The following is a 23677-nucleotide window of genomic DNA, read 5'->3' on the forward strand; positions in this document are numbered from 1 at the left end:
GAATCCCACATATCTAACTTGTTTGAAGATTGTTTTAAATAAGTACGTTTCTTTCATTTTAAATAAGAAAAATAATAATTTCAGCATTAAAATAATTATTTTACAACTATATTATAATAATATAAAACTATAAATAAATGATTATGAATTAAATGAAATAATATTTAAATGTAATTATTTATATGTCATTCTTAATCATTTTACATAATTAAAAAAAACAAAATAATTTAGAAAATTTAGAAAATTTATGTCCACAGAAAGAATAAAACAATATTTTAGCGGAGAAATAAATATTTTATTTATTATTTTAAATTACTATTCATAATAAATTCAACTTTTGACTATAACTATACTTAATTTTCTTAAATATTTATAAATTCAAAATTATTTAACGTTAATCCCTATGTACTTAAACTGAATATTAGTTCTTAGCGATATTATAATTACAAGAAATCAAATGGATGAAGATAAGGATTAAGTTTAAAATCAATATAAGAACTGACAATATTTATATTTCAAATAAAAATAAACTTAAGAAAATAATACTAATTAAGACAATGCAATAATTATATAAGTTTCTTCTTCAAAATTAATTTCATCAGTTGTCCATAATTATTTGTTGTGTAAAAGTTATCGATAATTTATTATTTAAATGCTAAACGGAAAAAATTATTCTTGAACTAAATATTAATTACATCCAATTATATAAATAAAATAATGATTTAAAATTATATGATCTTCTTTAATAAAAGAAAATATTTAAATGAAATATTAAAATTTTTAATTTATATATATATATATATATATATATATATATATATATATATATATATATATATATATATATATATGAATAAACTGTTTTCGCTTTTTTTCCGGTTTTTATAAAATTTCAAGTTAAATCCTCTTCAAAACCTATTTTCACATCCTATAAAAATTATTCAAATTTATCAGTTTTTTGTGTTTAGCTTTTTAAAATTATTTCATTACAAAGTTTATTCATAAATATACAGATAAAAAGAATAATATGATATTTTTACATAAATTATTTTTTTTATTTTGATTATATTAAAGAATAATGTAGCTTACAAAAATATGAATAAATAAAATACTATATTAAAATAAATTAGTGGCATTAACTTGATTAACGCATGCGTTAAAATCACATCAGTTCCGTAACAAGTAGTAATACATTGTAATTAAGTCAATTCCGTTTCAATTCAGACATATTTTTTTCCTACAGTTGTACTTGTTTTCATTAATATTCGTAGTTGAAAATTTCATTTTCATTAATTGATTTTTCTTTGTCTCATCCTTCACATCAAAAGATTTTTTCTCCAAATAATCAATGCAAAATGAAAATTTTATTTCAGATGACAAAATTTTCAATAAAATTAACATTTAATATATATTTATATAGGTTAACTGACATTCCTAAGCTCTTTTTTAAATGAATATACTTTAATAAATGTATCGAATTTTAGTAGATAAAAATACTCTAAATTTTATCTGTATTTATTTTCTAATTTTATATTTTAAATAAATTTTTTGAATAACTATTTTTTTAATTTAATCTTCTTTTTATTTTATCGCTTTTAAACTTAAATTACTTATAAAATAAATAAAATCTATTTATAATAAAATTAATAAAAAATTATTTATACATGTATTCTCAATATAACTATATATATATATATAATATCGATGAACCAAATTATAATTATGTTTGGTTCTTCAATTAAGATTTTATTAATTGGATGTTAAATGTTCAACTTGGCACGTAAATAACGTGACAACTTCTTAAATCATAAGTTAACGCGACTTAAACACATTTTCTTATTTGTGAAATAGAAAAAAAAAAGTGTAATTAAACTATAAGAAAAAGAAAACAACACCACGGGATATTTTAAAACAATTCAAATTTAACTATCTTATCAGCATTTACTAACTCTTACAAATTATTAATGACAAAGATGAAATATTAAGATCTCTCAAATTGTTGTTTTAAGATTGAAAACAAACGACTAAAATTTTAATTATTGTGATATTTGTTAATTTAACATTGTTTTTATCTTTATTTCTACTACACTTAGTCTCATATTTCTTAAGAATTAAGTATAAAACAATTTAAATATTTATTTCTTATTGTTTCATATGAGATGTCTTTTAGAGATAAGATTGGAATTTGATTTTTCAAAATAAACAATATTTTGAATACATGGTAATTAATCAAAATGATACTACTAGACTGATTTGAGATCGAAAGAAGTAAAAATATTAGTCTAAAAAAAAGTTTTAAGAAACAACTCTTACACGAGTACAACAAAGCTTAAGATTCACATTTTTCTTTCTTACTAGACCATGTTATTTATTGTTGACATGATACATATATTTCTCACAAAACTGTGACACATCATTGTCATGTTAGCAATTTGAGTCATTCATATATGAGGATAAAACAAGGTTAAAACTAGAAAAGAGTTGATTTATTGATGACAATAGACATACAAAAGTAAGTAAAAATGGATGTTAACACAGGCACAATGGACACGCATCACACCATGGTGGGCCATTCTAGGTTGGGCAGAGCATTGTTGTAGTGTTGGTCCATATAGTTGCTTCATAGTTTAGGTTAGGACCATCATTTATGCGTTAGGATTGTGTGATCAAGATAAAGAATTAATTTTATGATTAAAATAACATTAATATTTAAATTGGGGTTTGGAATAAATTATAAAGATTCAACTTTGATCTTGTTTATAATTTCGAATTAACTATTTGAATTAAAAAATCACCAAAGTGAATCTTCTTTATCTGGGTAGTTCATAAAGGAATTATGAATATTTGTGTTTATATATATATATATATATATATATATATATATATATATATATATATATATATCCATGTGAGTATTGATCGATCCAAAGGAAGATTAATTTTTGGTTGGATTGCATACGCACATGTGATAGTAAATGTGTGATAATTATAAAGTTTTACGTGTCAATAATAAATCAAACCAAAGATAGGTTTGTTTTTTAATGTTTTATTATTAGTGTTTGATCATTGCACCAAAATACCCTAGCAATTAATATTATTGTCCAAAGACTTGATATTGGTGGACCATTAGGTATTTTGATATGGGATAAACCATTATTTGAATATATTTTTATAATTATTATTATTTTTTAGATTATGAGCTTATTTCCTTTGTTTCTCTTGTACTAAATACAACTATGGTTGCTTTAATATCTGCTAACATAAATTTAGTTTCGGTCTCCAACTGTAAAAATTTTAAGAACTAAAAAGAGAAGGCTCAATATCATTTTTGGTCCCTATGTTCGTCAACTTTGTTCAACGTGGGACTCATTTTTTTCAAATGTTCAATGTAGTTCCTAATTTTGTAATTTTTGTTCAATTTGGTTCTTTTCTCTCAGGGTGTCTAAATCATCAATGACACAATATTCAAGTCAACCACCAATGAATGAGTTTTTAGTTTTTATATATATGTGGCAACTTAAGAGGAAATGTAGTATTTAAGAGTGATTTTTATATATACGTGACAACTTAAAAGGAAATATAGTATTCAATCATTTTCCCATATTAGGGACTACATTCTATGAGGCATCAAATCAATGAATATGACTGATTTGTTACCATAGGGCTACAAATTGTAAAAGGAACAAAAAAACCACTTAAGTTATATTATGACAACAAATCAATTGTATTGTATTCTATCAACAAAAGGAGTTAGAGCAAGTCAAAACACATTGATACCAAGTTCCTATTTGTTAAAGAAATTGTATAAAATGGATGATTTTTCATAATACACTTAGGGACAAACTCTATGATAGTAGATTCTCTTATAAGGGATTTACACCTAAAGTTTTTCATGAGCATGTTGCTCATATGGGTGTTTTAATTTTTGAGAAGTCTTTGGTTTGGTGGGAGTTAGTCATTTTTTTCTATTTTTTGTTCAGTTTGTTTTCATGTTTACATATATTGTCTTTTGAATATATATGGTTTAATAAATATATGGTTTATTATTCAGAAATTACACTTCGTATATTAAGCTTATTATATTGATCTCATTTAAATAAAGTAATGACTCATTGAAAATAGACATGTATAAATCACATTCACGTAATTTTTATGGTACACATTTCATGATAAATCTGTCATTTGATTTTGTCAGTATTAATGATCATTATCAGGTTTGGTTGCGATGGATGCAATGAAAATTGATTTGGTTCTACATGCGGATATAATCAATGGATGAGATCTTTTGAATATGCTGAAAGCTTATAATGACAATTTTGAACTCATAAAGTCTAAACATTTACAAGAATATATATATATATATATATATATATATATATATATATATATATATATATATATATATATATATATATATAAAGGTTTAATCATCTTTATTTTTATGACTTTTTTCAAATAGGTCTCTCACTTTTTTTGTCTCAATTGAATTTCTATTTTTGAAAAATTGAAGTAATTAAGTCATTGTCGTTAGTCATGTACTAAAAGCTTTAAAGATTGTGTCACGTGTTAGTTTCTGTTTTTTTTAATATTTTTTAATTATTTTTACTTTTTATTTTTTAAATTATTTTTAAAAAAAAAAAATTGTCATGTGTCAAACTAACAGTGTCATGTGACAAAGACAGTGTGAACCGAACCGAACTTAACAAAGCCGAACTGAACCGAACCAAGACGAGTCGAGTCCAATTAAGTCGAACTGAACTGAACCAAACCGAAACGAACCAAAATAAATGGAACTGAACTAAGCCAACCTAAACCGAGCCGAAGGAGCCGAACCAAGGTGAGCCGAATCAAATCAAACCAAACCGAATTGAGTCAAACTTAACCGAATCGAACCGAGCTGAGCCGAACCTAGCCGAACGAGTCGAGTCGAGCAGAGCTGAGCCAAATTGAATCAAACTGAACCAAATCCAACCAAACCAAACTAAACTGAACTGAGTCGAGTCGATCTAAACAGAACTGAACCAAACTGAGCCGCTTTAAACCGAACTGAACCAAACGGAATTGAACTGAACCAAACCAAGTCGTGCTGAATTGAACCAAACCAAACTAAGCCGAACCGAATCAAATTGAATCGAGTAGAGTCGAACCAATCCAAACTGAATCGAAACAAACAACCGAATCGAACCATTCTCAGTCAAACAAAGCAAAACGAGTCGAGCCAAGCCGAATCGAATTGAACCAAACCAAACTAAGCCAAACCGAGTCGAGCCGAACTGAGTCAAGGTGAACCGAACCGAATCGAACAAAACATAATCAAATTGAACCGAAACGAGCCGAGTCGAGCCGAATCGAACTGAACCGAACATAACTAGAATGAACTGAACCAAACTGAACCGAATCAAACTGAACCAACCGAACTTAATCGAATTGAACCAAACCGAACCAAACTGAATCGAGTCGAATAAAATCGAACTGAACCGATTTGCTAAAAACTATACTAACTATAAAAACTCATATTAAAAGGAAAAACAAACTTGTTTGCTAGAAATTGTAAAACAAAAATTGTTAAAAGAACTACGTTAACTAAAACAAAAATATTCTAAACTATACTATACTAGGCTTAAGAGAGAAATAAGTATGAGTTGAGTATAATCTTAAGTTTCATAAAGGCAGAGTGCAAAAGGGTAATATCAGTTTTAATATACTTCACATTTTATCAATCTGATTTTTCTTTATCTCACTAACTTAGTGTTGTAAGATGATTTTGGTGTTGGGACAATGATAGAAGACAAGATGCAAGAACAATGATGACATTCATAGCTCTAAAATCATGCTAAGAGACTCGAGACAAGTTGAAAGAGATATAAGTTCAAGCATACAAAGAAGCTAAAAAGGAGTATCAAGGGTTAAGAAAGCCCATGAGATGCTTGAGAGCCTACGAGACCCACCATGTCCTACCATCGAGTGTTATCGTCGAGTAGCTCTCTGACTTTGACCTCGCTCAACGAGTATATGCTTGTCCAACGAGTTTCCATAATTTTGCAGAACAAAATTCTGTAGATTTATGTCATTTCAACCTTATAAAACAGTCTAACACTAACCCTATATGCCCAAAATAAACAACCATCAAATTAAACACGAATCAATGACTCAATTCACCTCAGATGTAATCTCAATAACATAATATACCAACATTTCAACATTCAATTACTAAAAACGATTCAAAGCCCTTACCTCGACTCAACATGTCATATTTCATCAGCACAAACACCAATACCAGCATTTCAATCAATTTTAGGCAACTCAAACATGCAACTTAGATTCTCAACACATCATACACTTAAATAAGGGTAATTTAGCCTCCCTTACTTAATAGATGACTAAACCACTATAGAAAGCCTAAAATAACTCCAAATGCACAAAAAGTTCTATATGTTGTTACGAACCACAAAAGCACGATCAGTGTACACCGTTAGGACCACTAATCATATGAGAGTCTTATAAAAGACTCAAACTTCATATGCAAAACAAAAAGGACTAACATGTAAAGAAGAAGCAACATACCCAAAAAGAGGAACAAGAAACAAACTTACTCTATTTGAGAAGCTTATCAGTTAGACTTGAAGATCTTACCGCGAGGATCACTCTAACGGTCTCTGGTCTTCAAACACATGAACAAAGAGCGAGAAATCTTAGAGAGAAGTCAAATAACTCTAAAAAAGGGGTTTTTAGAGAGATAATGTGTTTTAAAATAATGAAACTCGTTCATAATGAAACTATTTATATTAAAACCATTTAATATTAAAAATAATTGAGTTTCATTATTTTTAAACCACTACCACCTCTAAAATGTCATAGTCTAGGTCTTTACATTCTTCCCAACAAGAACAAATTTTGTCCTAAAAAATTCACTCATCAAATAGAAAGAAATGTATGCTCTCTTCATTTTTTCTTATCACAAACACCCAACTTGATCGATATATTATCCCCAACACTTAACTAATTGAAAACATTGCCTTTGCGCTAAATTTTCTAGTGTTTAATAGTGTAGATTGGTCTACTCACTACTTTTAAAACAACTTCTCAACCTCCAAACTTACTCTTGTAAGGATCCTTTTTGTGCCTGATCAAACAATTTGTACCTACCAAACTAAACTCACCTCCCAAATGTCTTTCACTAACTCTTAAAACTTTAGCTAGCCTAGACTTCAAACTAAAGCCATCCTGATATCGTTTCACATAATCTTATATCCTCTTTGAAGTACTACACAACTGATTTGATCATATACAACTGTGATCTCTCGATTCATTCTTATTCACAACTATTCTAATAATATAATTAACTAAATATAAATATAAATAAACTTAATCTTGTTAAAAATATTTAATAAAATATCAATTTTAATAAAAGTATTTTGTAAATATTTATATATAAATTAAATTTTGTTTGAATTTTGGAGATGGACAAAATTGTTTAATTTTTAAAAAAAATAAAATTAAATTGAGACAAAATAAAAATATAGTGACTAAATTGAGATTAATGTAATTATATGTGGCCTAACATTAACATGTGACACTATTATTGTCATGTGGCACAATATCAGTTTAACACGTGGTAATTAAAAATAAAAATAAAAACTGACCTAATTACTTCAATTTTTCAAAAAATAAAAACTCAATTAAAAAGAAAACGAATTGAAAAACGTATTTGAAAAAAATCACAAAAAATAATATCATGTAGTTAAACATATTTTTAACCAATAAAAAATTATTAACAATTTGAATCATTTATTTATACATTTTATTAGCTAATTTATTTAAGTGATCAAATTAATTAAATATGACTCACTAAAGTATATATTTCATAAAAGATTTATTGGATAGAGATTATAAATATTATTTTAATGTTTGAGAAATTAAATTAAAATTTTAAAACTTAAGAAAAATAATTAACTTAAGTAAAACAGTCATGATTTCTATAAGTAGTTACTAATCATTAATTATTCATATGTGATTTGCCGTTCTCCTTCCGACTCTTGATCATGTCCACGGGATCCGAACCGTAGGAGGACCCAGCGGTGACTGCAACACCACGTTCGTGCCTTCTGCCTCCACCGCTTTCGGTTTGGGGATCGTCACCTGACTGAACCGCCCGGTTCTCTTCCCGGAACCGCCGGTTTCGCCAAACAGATGCCTTAGAGAGAGAGAGAGAGAGGAATTTTAGAGAATTGAAGAATTAAAAGAGTGTGAAAGGAAAGAAAGTGTGGGAGTAGGATTTGAGTTTAGTTACAATACGATACGAGTACTGTGTAAATTTTACTGATAAAAGAGTTGGAATGATCCGGCACACGGCGTTGGACCCAGATATTACAAACAAAGTATGTGGTGTGCTTGAACCGTTTTTGCTGTCACTGGCAAAGTCTTCGAATCCCGTAACGCTGAGACAATGCAGCCAAATCCACGCAAAGCTCATTCTCTCCCAATGTATTTCACAAACCCACTTAACCAATACTCTCTTGAATATGTATGCCAAATTTGGTCACCTTCGCCATGCCCATATCCTGTTCGACCATATGCCTAATAAGAATGTTGTCACCTGGACAACCTTAATTTCCTCCCATCTCCGAACTGGGTCACTCCCAAAAGCCTTTGAGATGTTCAATCAGATGCGTGAAACGAATGAGAGGCCCAATGAGTACACGTTCTCTGTTCTGCTTCGAGCTTGTGCCACTCCTTCATTGTGGGGAGTGGGTTTGCAGATTCATGGTCTGCTAGTTCGATCTGGGCTTGAGAGAGACAAGTTTGCTGGGAGCTCTATTGTGCATATGTACTTTAACTGTGGCAATAATCTCGAGGGTGCATGTCGTGCTTTTCATGACTTGTTGACGAAAGACCTTGTTGCATGGAATGTTATGATTTCTGGGTTTGCTCATGTTGGTGACTTTAGCATGGTTCATAGGTTGTTTTCTGAGATGTGGGAGGTCCAAGGATTGAAACCCGATGATAGGACTTTTGTTAGCTTACTCAAGTGCTGTTCTTATTTAGAACAGGTAAAGCAAATCCATGGGCTTGCATCTAAGTTTGGTGCCGAAGCTGATGTTGTGGTGGGCAGTGCTATGGTTGACTTGTATGCCAAATGTGGGGATGTAAGTTCTTGCAGGAAAGTCTTTGACTCCATGGAGGAGAAGAATATTTTTGTTTGGAGTTCTATCATTTCAGGCTATACCATGAATGGTAGAGGCGAGGAAGCTGTGCATTTTTTCAAGGACATGTGTAGACAAAGGATTAGACCAGATCAGCATGTGTTTTCGAGTACTTTGAAAGCTTGTGTTGAACTGGAGGACTTTAACACTGGAGTTCAAGTGCATGGCCAAATGATAAAAGCTGGGTATCAAAAGGATTGTTTTGTAGCAAGTGTGTTATTGACTCTCTATGCCAGTTTTGGTGAACTTGTGGATGTGGACAAGGTGTTTAGAAGAATTATTGATAAAGATATTGTAGCGTGGAACTCGATGATCATGGCTCATGCTCAACCAGGGCGAGGATCTAGTCCCTCTATGAAACTATTACAAGAACTTCGCAGAACCACCTCGTTGCAAATTCAAGCTGCCACCCTAGTTATTGTTCTAAAGTCTTGTGAGAATGAACTAGATTTTCCTGTAGGTAGACATATTCATTCACTTATAGTAAAATCGAGTGTTAGCCATCGTACTTTGGTTGGCAATGCATTAGTTCACATGTACTCGGAGTGTGGACAAATTGGTGATGCATTTAAAGCTTTTATTGACATTGTCCAAAAAGATGATGGTTCTTGGAGTTCTATTATTGGAACTTATAAACAAAATGGGCTGGAATCAGAAGCTTTGGAGCTATGCAAAGAGATGTTGGCTGATGGAATCACTTTTACCGTTTATAGCCTTCCATTGTGTATTTCAGCTTGCTCACAACTTTCAACTATACAAGTGGGTAAACAACTCCATGTTTTCTCTATCAAGTCTGGTTACAACCGTCATGTGTATGTTGCAAGTTCCATCATAGATATGTATGCTAAATGTGGAACCATGGAGGAGTCGGAGAAGGTTTTTGGTGAACAAGTAAAGCCGAATGAAGTAATTTATAATGCTGTGATGTGTGGATATGCTCATCATGGAAAGGCACAAGAAGCCATAGAAGTATTTAATAAGTTAGAGAAGAATGGTTTGACTCCCAATCACGTAACTTTCTTAGCTGTGCTATCAGCTTGTAGCCATTCGGGTTATCTGGAAGATACTTTGTATTTCTTTACATTGATGCTTAACAAATACAAAATTAAGCCAGAATCTGAGCATTATGCATGCTTAGTTGATGCCTTTGGCCGGGCAGGAAGGTTAGAGGAAGCTTATCAAATAGTGCAGAAGGATGGAAGTGAATCAGCATGGAGAACATTACTAAGTGCTTGTAGGAATCATAATAACACAGAAATTGGAGAAAAATGTGCAATGAGGATGATAGAATTGAATCCCAGTGATCATGCTTCGTACATTCTTCTCTCAAACATTTACACTGGAGAGGGAAAATGGGAAGAAGCTCTTAAATGTAGGGAGAAAATGGCTAAAATTCGTCTGAAGAAAGACCCAGGCAGTAGTTGGTTGATTTGAGGATCGCTTAGATGTGATTTATACTAACGTAATTACAGTGCAATTTTATTTTATTTTTTTTAAAAAAAGTTAATAAAATAATCTAAATAACTATTTGCTCTCATAAATTAATGCATTTTTACATATTGAGCTGATAAATTTTTTTCTGGTTTGACATATGTAGTTTTTTTATATTTTTCTTTCCATTTCTAATAATATTTTACATTTTATTTTTCGTCCTAATATATTAATCTCTGATAAATAATGAGTTATTTGTTAAATGATCATATCAGTTATTAATTACGAAGGCACTTGTATTTTTTTTAATTTTGTTTAAAAAAGTTAATTGATATGATGAAAATGATAATTTTTTTAATATATGTTTAACGATAAAACTTACGAAAGGGTGTAAAGATGGGTGATTGATGGGTCGTGCAAGATATTTTTTTCTTCTAAATTCTCCATTTTCTATAGATCTCACCGTTAAATAAGAAATATTAAAAAATATTGAAAGAGAGAAGATATGTAAACATTAACAAAAGCAGAAATAATATTTTTTTGTATCTTGACATTTTCTCTTCCTAACAATAAATTTTACAATACGTATAAGTTCCACTCAATCAAATGCCATGATTAGTAGTAAACAATTCATCACTTTATTCAATCGACATCAAAGATCAAAACGAAGAATAAAAATTCAGGAAAGACCAAAATATAAATTGCTTTATTAAAGACCAAAAGCAGAAAGATGTGTTAATCTTACTCAATTACTAAGATATCACTTAAAAGCATGTCATCACTAAACTGAAGTCAGTTAGTGGGAGAGATTAAGAAAAGTAAAAATTTGATTGAGAACCAGGAAAAAAAATATCATTCAAGTATGGAAAAACATCTTAAGCCTAAAATAATATAGAAGTTGGAAATACACGTGGCTAACCATAGAACTTCTTCCACTATATTGGAATGCAAGACCCACCAACTAATGTGTAGTTTATTTCGTGTAACTGAACACACATCAGACATGTATAAACATGAAATGTTATCAAGTGAAAGGACATTTGATTGTTCTGTTCTGTATTAAGTCAATCTTATGGCAAAATTAAGCGCACTCGTCCAACATACAATATTCATGTCGGTCACAGTTGAAGCAAATTCAAATCATCCAATGCTCATACAAATATTATACAATCGAATTGTTCTAAAATACAAATTGCAGATGAAGATACAGGAACGATACCGCTGTAATTCAGCCCCCCATGGAATTTCCACATTTCCGAATCAATAACAAGTGATAACTTGGTCCAACAGTGCTCATAAGTGGATATTTGGAATCAAATGAGTATGTCTATGCTTTACCAAAAAAATTCAGAATAATTGATCAATACTTTTCCTAGCCTTGAAGACTTCTTTTTGATTTTGTTCATCTAAAAATTAAGATATGTAAACTTTTTACCTCTATAATTACAAATTTTAATCCCCATCCTCAATTTTTTGGGCGTGTGTATTTTTCACGAGTTCCTTTCTCCTACTGTTCTGACATGAAATGATCAGCTAATTTTTACCTTATTTAGCTATCCAGAGTTAACCCATTATCATCCTCATCTGTAGGATCTTCGGGTGGTGTTGCCTTTGGAAAGAATTCTTCATTGGGGTACATCTGACGAAATAGCTGCGAGAATACCACCACCAAAATAGTAAGCTCAGTTACAGAGCTATGAATTATTAATCAAGGTTTGTAAATTTTATCTTAACGCAATCACTTGTCAAAGCAAATGTACACGTGCATAAATATTTTCTAGTTCATTTCCCTAATTTTCATTGGCAAACAAAAATGACAAGCAACTAGCCCAAAATAAGGTTTGTAGCTAGCTACTTGAGTGACAACAAGAAGAAGTCAACAGCGATAATGAGAAAAAATATTTTTTTCAAAATGAAGAATGATCGGACAAACCTCCTCAGCTGCATGTAAAAGGTCATTGTAGTTCAGATTTCCATCCGGTGTAGAAGTGGAGCTGATCAATTCAAAATTACTCTGAAAAGGTGATCACAGTATATCCATAGTCAGAAAATGATGTCCATGTCAATGTTTACTCAGGTTACAATTTTGAAACACATTCATGACAAAATTAAAAAGCACTGCCTAGTTAGTTAACCGTGCTTTTGTTCTTTGAAAAATATAAGATATGTGGTCGTAGGGCCCTAATACTTACTAGATATAAAAAATAAAAACATTTTAAAAAAATAGACAGGGTTATCAGGATACAGTCTCCATAATAATAAAAATAAATTAATGAGTGTTACAGTAAAGGAAACAAGTGCACATGCAACAACATGCAGGTAAAAGAAAATACTATTGAAGAAATAAATCTGTGAATATGGATTAGAAGCACACCACAATTAATTTCTGAATATACAATGCACTCCAGAGCACAATCGGTTTAGTATCCTCACTATCACTTTGAACACTTGAAATACTTTCAGTGTTTCCGGATACAGGCAGTGTGAGAAGAGCATTCATGGCTGCTTTTAGTAGATTCTTTCCTTCATCGGCATTATTGCACAAAGTGGAAAAATATAAAATGAAACTGACGAAGAAAACAAAGACATGTCAGTTTAAGTTCAGAAGTTCACACGGGAAATATAAATATAATAACTAGAAGTTGAATATGAATATGGTAACACGGAGCAGAACTTTAAACGTAAATTATGGGAGTAACAGTCACTATCCTGGGGCCAAGGAAGAATGTAAAAGATGACTATGGAAGAAGCCTGCGAATTATCAGTAAAAAAATGTTTCTAAATGGAAGCAATTAAATTATAAAAATATTTGTATAATGCTTCTTTATTTTTTAATGCTCTGCAGCTTAATCCCATCGAAGAATAGGCGCAATTTAAAAAACCCAACCAATAGAAACGTGGAGCCCATGCTTGTTTCTTGGGTCCTTCATTTTCTTAAGAAAAATGCATTTTCCTCTTTTAAGTGTTGGATGCATCCTTTTGATAAAATAAAATGCAAGCTACTTCAAAAGGAATTTTCAAAATTTACTATGAAGATTTTATTGTGGGGGTTTGACAACGAAATCGAGTTTACTCTTTTGTTCAGGCAGAGCTTTGGGGAGGTTCAATCATGGATAGAAGTTAATTAACTCAGATTTTTATATGTAGAATCTGATTTGTTAGAAGTTAAGATAAGCAGAAATAAAAGATTATATTTAAAATGAACATTTCAATTTCTATTTGGCAAGAAACTTACGTTCCCTCAGGACAAACAGCAAGATTTGATCCTATCTGAAGAGATTTGATTGATGTCATCTGATCGGGATACAAAGCTACAGGCAATGGAGAAAAAAATTAATTTCTTTCTCATATGTTAATATGCCTCTAATTATAAATGCATAGTTTAGATTTCTCTTACATCTAGGAGGATACACCACTGAGCAATTAGATACATCTGGCTTTATTGAACTTCTTGTGATGCATATTCCCCTAGCCACCATTCCTTTAATATCTCTCTGACTCAGCATTTGGAGCCTTTCACATGGAAAATCTCTTGGAGACAAAGATAATGGTGACGGAATAGTGAAGGATGGATCCAGAATCAGTTGTTGGCTATATAAATCTTGACCTGAAGCTAACCTAACACCTTTATAAAGCCCAGTAGCCTGCAATGTCAGTTAAAAAATTAAAAAGATGAAATTCCTTTTGCACTTGGCTTCAACCTCATCTTTTCTCACACAAAAAAGTGCTAGATAACAAAAAACTAAGATATATATATATATATATATATATATATATATATAGTAGCACCTTATCCATAAACAGCGAAACAACTGGCATTCTTAGAACCTGAATCACAGAAGTATAAAATGTAAATAAGCAGATATGGTCAACAAAACTATAAACAAAAATAATTTTGAAAACATGTAAGCAGATACATACTTAACAAGGTATTTAGTTTGCCAATAAAACATCCTAAAACATCCAAATATTAATATCAAGAGAACAAAGATATAGGAGTTTCATCCCAACCCTAAACAAGTAAATCGTTATGACAATAAAGCACAGAGATAGTAGTTTCATTAAATGGAATAATATAACAAATATCCTTGTGTAGTAAAATTTGAATCACTTGAGATTAAAAACTGATAAAAATATATTCTGAGGGCTTAACAGATCCCTCTCATTCTCTTCTATATATATTGAAAAAGCAAGAGTACATGGAACACCAAGAGTCTGCACTAGGCTTCTAGGTACAGAACTAGGTACTACTCATTACTGGTCTAACAGACTAGCCTTAATGATGATATAAAATAGTAATTATTCTAACAGAATCCATCCCTTCTACGGCAACCTCAATCCTGTCATTCAGAAAGAAAGAGCCAGAAAAAACCAAACATGCCACATTCCTTGACAACATGATAGCCAAACCATGTTTCCTTCTACCATATATAAGGTAAGATGCCACTTATGTAACAGGGCAAAAAACAGAAGAAAGAAAAACAGGCAATATGCACTTAGCATCTAGAATCAATTTATAAACCAATGTTTCTATTTTTTATTTATTAAACAAGTTTTCAAACAAAAATGCAACCTCTAGAGAAGTCACAGCAACTAGAAAATTTCTGTAATAGTCATCCATTGTAACTTACATAAATGCAACCTTTGACAGCAGCACGGCGACAAAAGGCTTGTGGTAGTTCTCCTTCACCATAAATAGGATAAAGCAACGCACCAGGAGCATTAGGAAACCTGAGTGAAAAATTATAAGTATCTCAAAAACAAAAATTAAACAGCATCCATTAAATGAAAACAAAAAAAGGAAAATGTAATACATGAAAGTACAAGAATATGAAATACCTTCCAACAGATGAGCTGTATTGAGCTAAACAATCTATTCCAACTTTTGTTTTTAGCAAATCTTTACAAACCTCGTTACTGTCTTGATCATAATCTACCAGAGCTATAGCATACAAAAGTATCCTGTGGAAGATAAAAAGACTTTACCTTAGCGTACTTAAAGCAGGTCAACAGGTTATGCGTGCATTCTTTGAGTTGACATACTTTACTAAAAACCATCAATGAAATATGAATAAATAGTAGTTCTCTTCATCACAGGAGAAGATGATCAACTTCAGTTTTCCAAAAGTAAAATAAGGCTTCAAGCAGACAAACAAACTGAGCACTAAAGATTTCATGTGCTATTATCCAATGTCCAGATTTCACTTACATGGAGCATACAAATCAACAGCTTCATGGAGAGAGACAATAAATATAATCCAGACACTAATAAAGCATCACTGCATCAATTCCTAAGCAAACTATATCAAAACTGTACAAAAGAATCTATTACATCATTCTTTAGTGTAAGCCACTTCGCTTGTGATTCAATGTTGATTTTCATATAGCAGAACACCTAAATTTCCCAGTACTATTTCCGCCTATGAATAACCATGAAACATAAAGGTACACGATAAAATAACAAACAAGAAACTGCAGGCGGAGCAATAGTTTCTCTTACTTTCTTCCTGACTAGGGTTAAAAATGATAAAGAACCGGTGGTGAGTGTAATCTAGAAGTGAAGAAACTTTCATCTGCAGAATGGTGGTACTTATAGGCTAATAAAACACCTTTATCTACAGGTCTGAAGACGTACATTTTACAATAATGTACATACTTTTAATAATATCATATATAGCAACTTGAAAGTGCTGTAAATCAGACAGGACACACAAAATGAAAGGCTAAATAAACAAATTGCTAAGCTGAAGAAATATGATTATGCCATGCAGAAATGAATGAAAATCAAATCTCACTAGAAACAGAAATGGTGAATACGATTTTATCTTAGGCGGCAACTTCATTTTCTCCAAGAAATTAACAAAAGGAATCTCCATATCCTCCTCCGAAATTTTCTCCTCCTGATTATCATCCAAGTGCTGTTGAACCAACTTGAAGAACCTCATCAACTGGTTCTTCTCCTTCAGCGAAAGCTTCTTGTCTCTGAAAATCGCTCCGCGAGAATCCGGCACGTTCGCCAAACCCCCATTCGGTTCGTACACGAAGCTTTCATCGATTCCTTTGAACTCCAAATACTGCGCCGCGCCAGATTTCAACAGCAGATCGATCGTCCTGTCCGCGCTGAACAGCGCCCTCGGACCTCCCAAATCGATGTTGAATTTTCTCGAATTTTCGCAGAGGAACGAGTATTCATCGTAGCATGAGATTTCCACGTCGGAGCATATGGGTTGGTGGAGGAGATCGACAACAACGTCTTCGGAGTCGGTGGTTGTGACGGCTGTGGGGAGAGGGTTGGGGGAAGTGAGGTAGGAAGTGAAGTCGAGGAAGGAAAGAGAGGCGAAGTGGCTGCCGTAAAAGGAGTTGGGATCGAGGTGGAGGATAGTTTTGCCGGCGGCAGATGCGGCGGCGGCGACGACGGATTCAGATAGGCCGGTGCCGACGATGATGAGATCGAAGTTGACGGGGTCTATGGGAGGGTAGGATAACGGGTCTTGGGATTCACTCATAGCGACTACGACGGCGCGTGCAGGTTAATTGCGTATGTGTCGTGCGAGAAAAAGTGGTTTAGTGTGTATCGTTTGAATTAGTACAAGAATGGTTTTAGTTTGACTGTGGTTGAGATCGCTAAGGTTTTAGTACGGATTATGTTTATCCTTCAGTACATTAAGTTTTGTTTGAACATTATTTCGATATATTGTTGTTTTTAAATTTAAAAGGTATAATATTATTTTATAATTTATATTTAATTAATGTTATTTCTTGCGAAAATAATAAATCTATTTAAATAATCAATTTTTAAAACAATATTTCAGAAAATTACTGTATCGAAAATAGACTTCAGAAGTTCAAAGAAGAAAAGGTTTACATTTCCTATGTTAAAAGCCCCAACTGTTATGTTTATATATTGGTACACTATAACTTTATGTTTAACGACTGTCATAATTAGTTAAACTATATCACTCAAGATATCATGCAAAAGTATTATTATATATGTATGAATAAAGGATTACAGACACATTCCAATCGGAGTGAACATCTATACACTAAAACAGACTGAAAAACCTACAAGCTACTTACAACCAAGTCAATGATCCAGCAGACTGGGAAGAGAAATACAAAACCAAATTTCTTACAATTGTGACATCTATTTAACGCAAACATCTTCATTCTACTTCAAAACCAAGATTTGAAGCAGCTCATGGTTCTTTTACTTTTAAGTGAAAACACTGTAAAAGGGATCCAAAAAGGTATTCTTTATTTGCTATAAGCTCGACGGACAAATCTGCAAACTCTAGCGGATACTACTAACCACGATATTATCCCAACCTGCAATGATAAAAAGACACCATTAGAAACAACTCTAAATTAAAAAAAAAATGAACTCTGCAGACAATTAGCTGAACTTAGTGGAGTGTGACTAATGTATTACACTTGAATCCTTTAGTATGCGGAATGCTTTGGAGAATAGAAGATGGTAATGCTTAATGATTGAAAAATTAATGATTAATATCATAAATAATACTTAAATCTAATGTTTTTATAACTTCAACTATAAATTTGATATTTTTTATACTTTATTAGTTTTAAAATACATAGAAGATTTTTTTACACTACATACTTATAATGAGTGAAATCTTATAATCTTACAAATAGCGAAACGAATAAAATTAGTTCCCAACAATGAGGAGACTGTCTTATCACATTTTTTAGTAATTTGCTCCCTATATTGAATCAATAAAATAGAATAAACAATACAATAACGTAATTATATCTTATTAATACACCAAACCACTAATTCCCTATTACTAAGATAGAATAGTTATCATATTTTACTACTAATAGACCCAAAAATGTTCTTGAATTCAAATGATATTCGAATTTTGCCAAAAAGTTTAGTCATTTTTCTGTTATCAAGAGTTCATTTCATACGTCGATTTTATGTTAACCGTAACTAAATATATTTAAAAAATAACTATTTTCTTTTACTATTTGGGTAAATAACTTCATTCAATAATTATTGGTAAATAACTTCATTCGATAATCATTGAATAAATTCTCATTAAGTAATCACTTATTATGACTCATTTTGTATAATATAAAATAAATAAATTTAAACTAATTGCATATAAATTGTAATATTTACCAAAAATATAAGCTCTAAACTAAATTCTTTTACAGGTTATTCTGGAAATTTAGCAAAACAACAGATAATCATATTACGATATTTCCCTGCATTATCCTAAACATATAAATACGTATTTAAATCGTAAGATAAGCTAAACAAGATTTTCAAAAAGTAATTTTGGGTAATCAACACAAAAAGCACCATTTTAAGCTTTAAAAACTAGTTTCTTTCAATTAAATACTAGGGCTGATAGTGGTAGTAACCGAACTCGGCACTGCAAAAATGATGGCAACGATGCACATTAAGAGACCTTACCAAGAGATACCTTTCCCAACCGAAAGATTCCTCAAAGTTAAATAAATAAAAGACAAAAAAAAATCACCAAGAAAGGGAAAAAGTTCCAAGCAATAGTTACCGGGACACTGTTACTTTGAACTCCTCCGGACTTCCAAGATAACCAGCTCCCTACAAAATATGTTCAGAAGTCAAAGCAAAATCTCCTTATTTCTCAAAAAAGAAATAGCAATTACGCTTACGAATATTTGTAGGCTCATCATTTGAATGGATTAGAAATTCAGAACTTAAAAATAAAAAGCTGATTTTTGTATCGCAAGCTAGAAAGTCTGCAGATCTTGTTCAAATGAGTGAAAGGGTTAATTATGCAACTTAGTAAAATTAAAGTATTATTCAATCATTATTGCATTACCAAATGGTTGCACAAGTTGCCGATGTACGCTAGCCACAGGAACACGCCAAAACCAGATAAGCAGCAATGCATATGTTAAATACTACATGGCAAAGCCAAAAAGAAGTGTATTATAAATCTTTACCTAGAAATTCTGTTAACAAAAATTATATTCATATATACATACACATACATCTTAAGATACCTTAAATACGAGCACCACTTTTGAATATACAGCATAATCTTTGTGACTTGAATTTCGGTCTGCATAATATCTTGAACTATAACTTAACAAACTCGAAGGTAAGAAAATGAATTTAAACTAACTAAGCAATAAAGGTTTAAAATGTAGATGAAAACCATATTCGTGTGGGGGGAAATGTCATGAAGTAATATTTTTAGCACAAAAAATGTACAATTAAGAATGAGAATCAGGTTGCCTAAACTTATGGCCTAACGTGTAGGAAATATAAGGATGTGATTCAAACTTTCTTTATAGGTACATAATACACACTCCTATAATACTTTTAATCACACTTGTTCTTCAATCACCACCAAATTTCATGATTAATTTTTTTTGCTATTGTTGTAGTTTTAAGGAGATTCTTACAAATCAGATTCTTCGCCGGAAGGTATATTCACTATTTACTACTAAAATAGAGATAACCTTGCATTGTTGATCGGTTCATCAACTTTGGTTTTATATGGTGCTTGTAAAGACCACATAAACTGATACACATACAATTCTTGTCAATTTAAATTTGAACTTTGCAATGTGTTAGTCTACACTGTAGGAACAATAAACTAAATATTTCAGTTTCAGTCATACACTCATATCAGAAAGTAGAAAAAAAACTTTAGAATTGATTCTAATTCAATTGATACACACCAAGCAATGTGCTTTTATAAATAAATTCTCCTAATTAAACTATTACAAAACTCATTAGACTAAGTAAACTAAGAGAGGCATGGATTGGAAAGATGGAGCGATGATGGGATAAAAGTTGCGACTTAATTGCAGCTATATTAAACAGCTATGCAGTGCTGTCGGGAATTTTTTATTAATAAGAGAGATAACAATGATTGGTTTTTCTTAATTCCTCTTCATTGCACTATTGCACGGGATAAAATAGGAAAAGTAAAAAACTTGCAACAAGAAATAAACTCACACTTTGAAAGTTCCTTCTCCTTGGCAGTTGCCATCCTTTTGAGTTTTGCTGCTTGTGCAAATGTTGATGGCCTGAGAGGATAAAGAGAGACACGAACCACACCATAAATTTTGCAATCATATCTTACAGTCATCTCCCTTTTCAGTGATTTGTATTCATGCATGCTACTTAATTTTTCTTCCTCCTATCCGCCTGATTTCTCTATTTGAATCTACCTCTAGTTTCATAGTTGTCATTGTCTTTCCTCCTTTGTTCAACTAGTTTAAATAATGCCAAGTATTTCTTACTATCTTTTTTCCAAATTGAAATGAACTTCAATATTTTAGTGAGTATCGATACTTCTCTGTCGAAGATCAATCAATTTTTCTCATTCCTTATTCTCTTTTATTTAGCATGTAATTTTACTGCCATAAATCTGTAACACTCGTCAAAATAGACTTTAAACAAATTTGTAGATTCCTCCTTTAATTTCAAATTATCAACCCCAAAAATATTGCAAAATATTTTACCAATGCAAACGATAAAACCAACTCAAAACAGAAAAAGGGTTCCAAAAGAGAACCTCCTTTCTTTTCAGCACAGGAAACATTGTTATAAAGCCTTACTTACTGCGACATTAAACTTGCCTCCTTCAAAAGTCGTTTTATTTCTCCACGCAACTGAGCTTCTTTTTCTCTATCAGATCCACTCTGCTGGAAAATCATACGCCTAGATGTTAATGCCACAAGGTTTTGTTTCTCATTAACAATAAAGTATCTTATTTGGTAAAGTAACGAAACTTCAACATCAATCCATCCTTTGATTAGTTTATAACGAGAATGAACGGTATGCGACATTTGAATTTATAAGCTTAATCGTGAGAATGGGTATAACATTGTTTTTGTTTCAAATTTCAATTAAATAACAAAAATTAGAATGATACCTTGGCAACCTGATCGAGGCAATAGTATGCAAATTGAAAAGAAGCAACGATCAGAAATATGAGAGGTGCTGCCAATGACCCTTCACGTTCATGGCTTCCTTCGTCTTCCATAATTCACTCGCTTCCCTCGTTAGATTCCAATGCCTGCGTTCTGTTTTCTGATAGTTTCTTTTCTGCTTTCTGGTTCACCCGCGGGGAATACAAAAATGGGCCAACATATCGGCTTTTCCTGTATTGATTCGGCCATTAACTTTATTGTCTTTTCTTCATACAATCACATTATTACTAACTACACTCACACTACAAGAGAAAAATACTAGAGTGCCCCTCACTACACCACTCCACGACTGAAAAACTTCTTCTAAAAATTCTATTCCAAAATGTATTTAATGTATTCCAAAAATTTTATAATGGAAATTTTATTCTAAAAATTCTCTTTTGAAGATTATGTTTTGAAAAATTTACTCTCAAAGATTTCTGAGACAGATAATCTTAAAGTAATTTTTGAGATACAACAATCATTTTAAAAGCTATAAGGTATAGTTAGAAATTCGGGGGTGAAAAAATCACTTTTGTTTTTTCATTTTGAATTCTGTGTAACTAATTTATGATTGAATAATAATAATAATATAACAAAGATTTGTCACTATTTCCATTAAATTTATGGTTTAAACTCTCCGTTGGTCCTCAATTTTGTATGGTAATCTCAGTTGGGTCCTCATTTCTGCAACTGTCTCCATTGGGTCATATTTTTTGTAAAAATAAGCAAATTTTACCCTAACCATTAAGTACTCTCAAACGGCGTTAAATTTAGCTGATGTGATGTGTTTATGCTGATGTGGATTGTTTGATTAGATGGAATTTTTATTTAAATTAAAAAATTATAACGTGGCAAAATTTTTGGTTTATTTTAAAATATTATGTTAGGGATTGAAAAGGGTCAGAAAATGAAAGAGTGAATTGAGAAGGGAATCAGGGATCTGAACATTAACCACCGAACGTTCATCATCAAGTCAGGTCATGGGCCTCCCTGCCGGCCGCCGGTCTTCGCTGGCGACAATCTTTCTCTGTCTCTCTCTTTCTCTCTCCGAAGTTCAGATTTTCTATTATCAACAACACAAAAATGCTAAAAAAAATGTAACTCGACAGTATCAATCTCAATATTGAGTTTCTTAGAAAATTATCACAAACACAAAACACTTCATCCTTTTTAATCGTCTACCGCCAGACCATCAATAATAAGAACAATATTTACTCCCAAAAGCTCCGAAGAGGAGCCACGCAGAATCAGGACGACGGAGCCACCGCGCCAACCGCATGTCCCATGTAACATTCCACGATGCCTCTCCCTTCAGGTAGTGGTTGGTCCGAATTGAAATCGCAATCACTTGCGAAACACCACAAAACCCAGTTTTCATCAGCGCCTTCATCAACCATCTCCTTCAACATCATCGCGCCTCATCCCAAATTAGAAACAGAAAGCCCCAAACCTGAGTTCGAATCAGAACATCGCGAAGACCAATCACCTTCATCGTTGGTGATGTTGCGCGGTGACCGGCGGCGAGCTTGGCGGCGACCGGTGGCGCTGGTGGCACCCTGGCTCACGCCTCGCGGCGGCCGAGCTCGCACAAGAGGCGATTGAAGGAGGAACGAGAGAGCTTCTCTCTCACGCGCGAAGAGAAGAAGGAGAATGGAGGACCTGACGCCATGGTCGGCGATGCCTCCGATGGTGAACAGCGGTGCTGGCGACGCCTTGGACCACGACTCGCGACGACTGATTGGGTGGAGGCTGAGGCGGACACACATGAGCGGAGGAGATGAGCGCTTCTGGGTTCCTCTAGTTCCCTTTTGGTTTCAAGTGGAGGATGCAGATTCCAATTGGTCTGGTAGGATAGGCGAAAAACCCTAATGGGTTTCGGACTGGTAGAATGTAGTTGATTGTCTTCGTCTTCTCTAGGATTCCAATTCCTCTTCTCCCACTGGCCAAATCCCTAATTCTCTTTCTCTAATCTTATTTCAGTGAAAATGTTTTAATCTGAAGAATTTTACCTTCAGTTGGAGAGTGAGGGTTTGAGGGTGGAAGTTGGAAGGAAACAGTTTGGGCGGAGGAGCTGAAGAGGTCAAAGGTGATCAGTGGTTGGA

General features: G+C 32.3%; 3 protein-coding genes across 5 annotated transcripts; 1 reads left to right on the forward strand and 2 right to left on the reverse strand.

Annotated features, from left to right (window-relative positions):
• The first annotated feature begins 8022 nt into the window (after positions 1-8022).
• Positions 8023-10812, forward strand: LOC108335325 (pentatricopeptide repeat-containing protein At4g39530). The gene has a single exon (XM_017571316.2). It carries the CDS (start codon positions 8337-8339, stop codon positions 10635-10637), a length of 2301 nt encoding a protein of 766 aa, XP_017426805.1. The 5' UTR covers positions 8023-8336; the 3' UTR covers positions 10638-10812.
• Positions 10813-11689: 877 nt separating this feature from the next.
• Positions 11690-17278, reverse strand: LOC108335908 (rab escort protein 1). 2 transcript variants are annotated; one of them, XM_052869727.1, is made up of 9 exons: positions 16452-17278; positions 15474-15596; positions 15266-15365; positions 14424-14462; positions 14032-14278; positions 13870-13945; positions 13009-13201; positions 12568-12648; positions 11690-12285 (listed from the first exon to the last, which is right to left on the reverse strand). In XM_052869727.1, the coding sequence occupies exons 1-9, from the start codon at positions 17138-17140 to the stop codon at positions 12184-12186; spliced, it is 1650 nt and encodes a 549-aa protein (XP_052725687.1). In that variant the 5' UTR covers positions 17141-17278; the 3' UTR covers positions 11690-12183. The 2 variants fall into 2 exon arrangements, with proteins under 2 accessions (XP_052725687.1, XP_052725688.1); XM_052869728.1 differs by lacking the exon at positions 14424-14462.
• A 324-nt stretch (positions 17279-17602) lies between these two features.
• On the reverse strand, positions 17603-21728 carry LOC108335230 (protein GET1). Of its 2 annotated transcripts, none has more exons than XM_052869938.1 (7): positions 21536-21728; positions 21223-21302; positions 20614-20684; positions 19650-19708; positions 19466-19547; positions 19175-19224; positions 17603-17960 (listed from the first exon to the last, which is right to left on the reverse strand). In XM_052869938.1, the coding sequence occupies exons 1-7, from the start codon at positions 21644-21646 to the stop codon at positions 17889-17891; spliced, it is 525 nt and encodes a 174-aa protein (XP_052725898.1). In that variant the 5' UTR covers positions 21647-21728; the 3' UTR covers positions 17603-17888. The 2 variants fall into 2 exon arrangements, with proteins under 2 accessions (XP_052725898.1, XP_017426688.1); XM_017571199.2 differs by having other exon boundaries at positions 21223-21305; positions 21536-21726.
• Between the last annotated feature and the right edge of the window lie 1949 nt (positions 21729-23677).

This window comes from Vigna angularis, chromosome 10, assembly GCF_016808095.1.
Source record: "Vigna angularis cultivar LongXiaoDou No.4 chromosome 10, ASM1680809v1, whole genome shotgun sequence".
NCBI classification, from domain to species: Eukaryota; Viridiplantae; Streptophyta; class Magnoliopsida; order Fabales; family Fabaceae; genus Vigna; species Vigna angularis.